Source organism: Primulina huaijiensis, chromosome 2, assembly GCF_012295235.1.
Source record: "Primulina huaijiensis isolate GDHJ02 chromosome 2, ASM1229523v2, whole genome shotgun sequence".
Lineage (NCBI taxonomy): Eukaryota > Viridiplantae > Streptophyta > Magnoliopsida > Lamiales > Gesneriaceae > Primulina > Primulina huaijiensis.
In genome coordinates, this window is record NC_133307.1 from 24,861,604 (window position 1) to 24,865,772 (window position 4,169).

At 44.4% G+C, this 4,169-nt stretch overlaps 1 protein-coding gene across 1 annotated transcript in view; it reads right to left on the reverse strand.

The window, feature by feature from the left end:
• Window positions 1-1,037: 1,037 nt before the first annotated feature.
• LOC140957817 (uncharacterized) overlaps window positions 1,038-4,169 on the reverse strand; it is a 3,922-nt gene continuing 790 nt past the window's right edge. The window contains exons 2-6 of the mRNA XM_073415209.1: window positions 2,778-4,163; window positions 2,557-2,711; window positions 1,832-2,478; window positions 1,482-1,699; window positions 1,038-1,307 (exon numbers count right to left, since the gene is read on the reverse strand). Coding sequence (XP_073271310.1) covers window positions 1,038-1,307; window positions 1,482-1,699; window positions 1,832-2,478; window positions 2,557-2,711; window positions 2,778-4,163 — 2,676 coding nt within the window. The remainder of the gene's footprint in view (window positions 1,308-1,481; window positions 1,700-1,831; window positions 2,479-2,556; window positions 2,712-2,777; window positions 4,164-4,169) is intronic.

The window sequence follows — 4,169 nt, forward strand, 5'->3', positions numbered from 1 at the left end:
AAAAAAAATATACACGATATTATTATCCACTCAACCTTTGAAAAATCTTGCAAATATTACATCTTAAAATGAGATAAATCCTGGTATCCAAAAATATACTATCCTGATTACAATATCTAGGATTTTACATCCCTCCCTCCTTAAGGGAAGTTTCGTCCTCGAAACTTGGGTTGGCTAGGTCTACGAAGAGGTAATGGTATAGGTTCCTCATTCTTTCTTCTAGCTCCCTTGTGGCTTCTCTTTCAGTGTGGTTAGACCATTGCACCTTGACGTAGGGAATGATTCGTCGCCTTAGTACTTGGTCTTTGGTGTCCACAATCCTGATGGGAATTTCTTCGTACTTCAGCTCTTCTCCCAAGTTACTTTCGATCATGAGCGGTTCCACTTCCAACACGTGGCTTGGATCCGAGATGTATTTCCGTAGTTGNTCCAATAATTATATTTCTTAAATCCCAATTATTTCCCTACCTAAATNAACCCACTTACCTGATCTTTGATGAGAAAAAAACGTGAATAGAAAGGAATCTTGCACTGGAATTTCGAACCCTAGCTTCGGGTTTGGACTGCAGCAGCGCTTCGCTTCTTCGCACACGGAGAGAGCAAGCTCTCGAAAATCCTAAGAAAACTAGGAGAGGAACTCGAAAATTTGGAGTAGAAAATGGTGTGAATTTTCGAGTTATAGGCCCTCCTATTTATAGGGGTTGGCTGCTATCTCGATCGAGTTTATCCGCGCGTTTGAATTTGAATCAAATCTTCATCTAGAATCGTGATCTAATCTAAATCTTTATCCCTGGTCCTAGATAATAATTTCGAAATTTGGATATCCTCCTTGGATGAATTTCGAAATTATGCCTTGTCCAGGCTGCAACAATTTCGACTTTTGTGTCTAATTCTCAATATTCGGTAGACTTTTTATTCCCCAATAATTATATTTCTTAAATCCCAATTATTTCCCTACCTAAATTCGAAATTTAGTGGTATTTTTCCAAGATAAGATTTTGATATTTTTCTTTTTAAAAATCCTGGTAGTTAAACTGTTAAATTTTTCCCAANCTCACGGGTACCCCATGAAGTCGTACCACATTGTCCATGTACAGTATAGCCAGCTTGTCCAGATTATAGTTCATTCGGACGGGTAGGAAGTGTGCAGATTTCGTAAGTCTATCTACAATTACCCATATTCCGTCCTGACCTTGCCTTGACTTTGGTAATCCTACCACAAAGTCCATGGAGACATGGTCCCACTTCCATTCAGGTATCTCCAACGGTTGCAATAATCCTCCGGGTCGCTGGTGCTCTGCTTTGACCTGTTGACAAATCTGACACTTAGAGACGAATACTGCAACATCTCTTTTCATTCCGTTCCACCAAAAATTTCTCTTAAGATCTCTGTACATTTTTGTACTCCCTGGATGAATTGAAAATTTGGACTTGTGTGCTTCTGACAGTATTTCTTGACGAAGGTTATCGCTGTCTGGTACCCATAGCCGTCCTTTCATCCATACGACCCCCTTGTCATCCATTTGCAGGTCTTGAGACTTCCCGCTTTCGACTTGTTCCTTAAGTTTCTTTAGCTCGGGGTCTCGGTCTTGATTTAACTTGACGGTCTCTTGCAGACATGGCTGAGCGGAGAGTGAAGCTAGAGTGATCTTGCCTCCATTTTTCCGACTCAGAGCATCGGCCACTTTGTTCGCTTTACCTGGATGGTAACTTATAGTCAAGTCGTAATCTTTCAGTAGTTCGATCCATCGCCTTTGCCTCATGTTTAGTTCTTTTTGGGTGAACAAGTACTTGAGGCTTTGGTGGTCTGTGAAAATTTCACACTTGGCACCATAGATGTAGTGCCTCCAAATTTTTAAGGCAAAGACAACTGCTGCTAGCTCCAGATCATGCGTAGGGTAGTTCTTTTCGTGCGGTTTCAACTGCCTTGACGCATAGGCGATCACTCTTCCCTCTTGCATGAGTACGCATCCTAGACCTTCCTTAGATGCGTCACTGTAGATGGTGAATTCTTTATCTTCAGTAGGTAAGACTAGCACTGGGGTGGATGCAAGTTTTTCTTTCAATGTCTGAAAACTTTTCTCGCAACCTTCGTCCCAGATGAACTTGGAATTCTTCTGAGTGAGCTTAGTCAGTGGTATGGCGATTGAAGAAAAACCTTCGACGAACTTCCTGTAATAACCTGCCAGTCCAAGAAAGCTCCTGATGTCTGTGGCGTTCTTAGGTTTTGGCCACTCCGTAATTGCCTCAACTTTCTTGGGATCCACAGATACTCCTGCTTCCGAGATCACATGTCCTAAAAAGGATACACTCTTAAGCCAGAACTCACATTTCTTAAACTTAGCATATAGCTCTTTCTCTCTCAGTGTCTGTAGCGCCAGGCGGAGGTGCTCTTCATGTTCTTCTTCGTTGGGAGAATAAATGAGTATGTCATCAATAAATACCACTACGAACCGGTCCAGAAATGGTTTGAATACTCTGTTCATTAGGTCCATAAAGGCTGCAGGCGCATTGGTCAACCCAAAAGGCATCACTGTGAACTCATAATGCCCATACCTTGTCCGAAAAGCTGTTTTGGAGATATCCTCAGCCCTGACCTTCAGTTGGTGGTATCCAGTCCTCAGATCCAATTTAGAAAAGACTGCGGCTCCCTTGAGCTGATCAAATAGATCGTCTATCCTCGGAAGAGGGTACTTGTTCTTGATAGTGATCTTGTTCAGTTCCCTATAGTCGATGCACAATCTCATACTCCCATCTTTCTTCTTTACAAAGAGTACTGGTGCTCCCCATGGAGACACACTAGGTCGAATCTGCTTTTTGTCCAGCAATTCTTGGAGTTGCTCTTTTAGCTCCTTGAGTTCAGCTGGCGCCATCCTGTAAGGTGCTTTAGAGATTGGTGCTGCACCAGGGACTAGATTAATTTCGAACTCAACTTCGCGGTCCGGGACTGTCCCTGGGAGTTCTTCTGGAAAAACATCCGGGAACTCACATACTATTGGGATGTCTTCTGTCCTCAGTTCGACCTCTCCTTGCACTTCGCTGACCATTGCTAGGTGGACGTCTTCTCCGGATTTCATGGCCTTCCATGCCTGAGAAGCGGAAAGGAGTGATTTCCGTTCCTTGGATTTACCATGATACACAATCTCTTCTTGATTTGGGGTTCGGAGCTTAACTCTTTTCCCTTTACAGTCCACTATTGCATTGTTATTGGCTAACCAATCCATCCCTAAAATGATGTCGAAGTCGACCATAACTAATTGTATCAAGTCGGCACTGAAAGTCTGATTAGCGATACCGATCTTACAACCCTTGTGCATTTCATGGGTTTCTATGGTTTTACTCGTAGGTGTGGCTATCCGAAAAGGTTCAGCTAGAGATTCGGGCTTAAGTCCTAATTTCTTAGCAAACCTCTTAGACACAAAAGAGTGCGTAGCACCACAGTCAAATAATGCATAAGCAGGTACTTTTTGAAGTAAGATGGTACCTGATACGACTTCATTGGCGTCGTCCGCCTCCTCTAGGTTCATAGCGAACACCCTGGCATTAGGCTTATTCTCTTTTGGTTTGCTGGGGTTAGCTCCCACGTTCGGCCCAGTTCCCTTGTTGGGCCCAGTTGCTTGGTTGGCGGCCGTAGGACAATCCGCGATCCTGTGCCCTGCTTTCCCACATCCGAAGCACGCACCACTGGCTCCTCGACATTCCCCGGGGTGTTTGAAACCGCACTTCGGGCATGGCTTGGGTCCTTGATGGTTGGCCGCTGAGGTTTGCCCTGAGGGAGGTCCGCCTGATTGGTTTGGCTTTCTGAACTTCTGACCGCCCTGAGAAGATTGACCGGCATGAGGTCGCTTGTTCTTATTCTCTCCCTCCCTGCGGCGGATGTCGGTTTCAGCTCGGATAGCTGCGCCCATAAGTTCTGCAAAATTGGCGGGCTGATAAACTGCTAAGGCTGAATGGATTCTACTGTTTAATCCTCTCTTGAAGCGGTGCAACTTCAAAACTTCGTCTGCCATGATGGCCGGAGCATAAGACCCGAGTGCATTAAACTGGGAGGTGTATTCCACAACTGACATGTCTGGGGCTTGAGTGAGATTTTCAAATTCACTCAGCTTCTGCAATCTGACTTCCGGCGGATAGTACTGTTTCAGAAATGTTTCTCGGAAGTTCTGCCA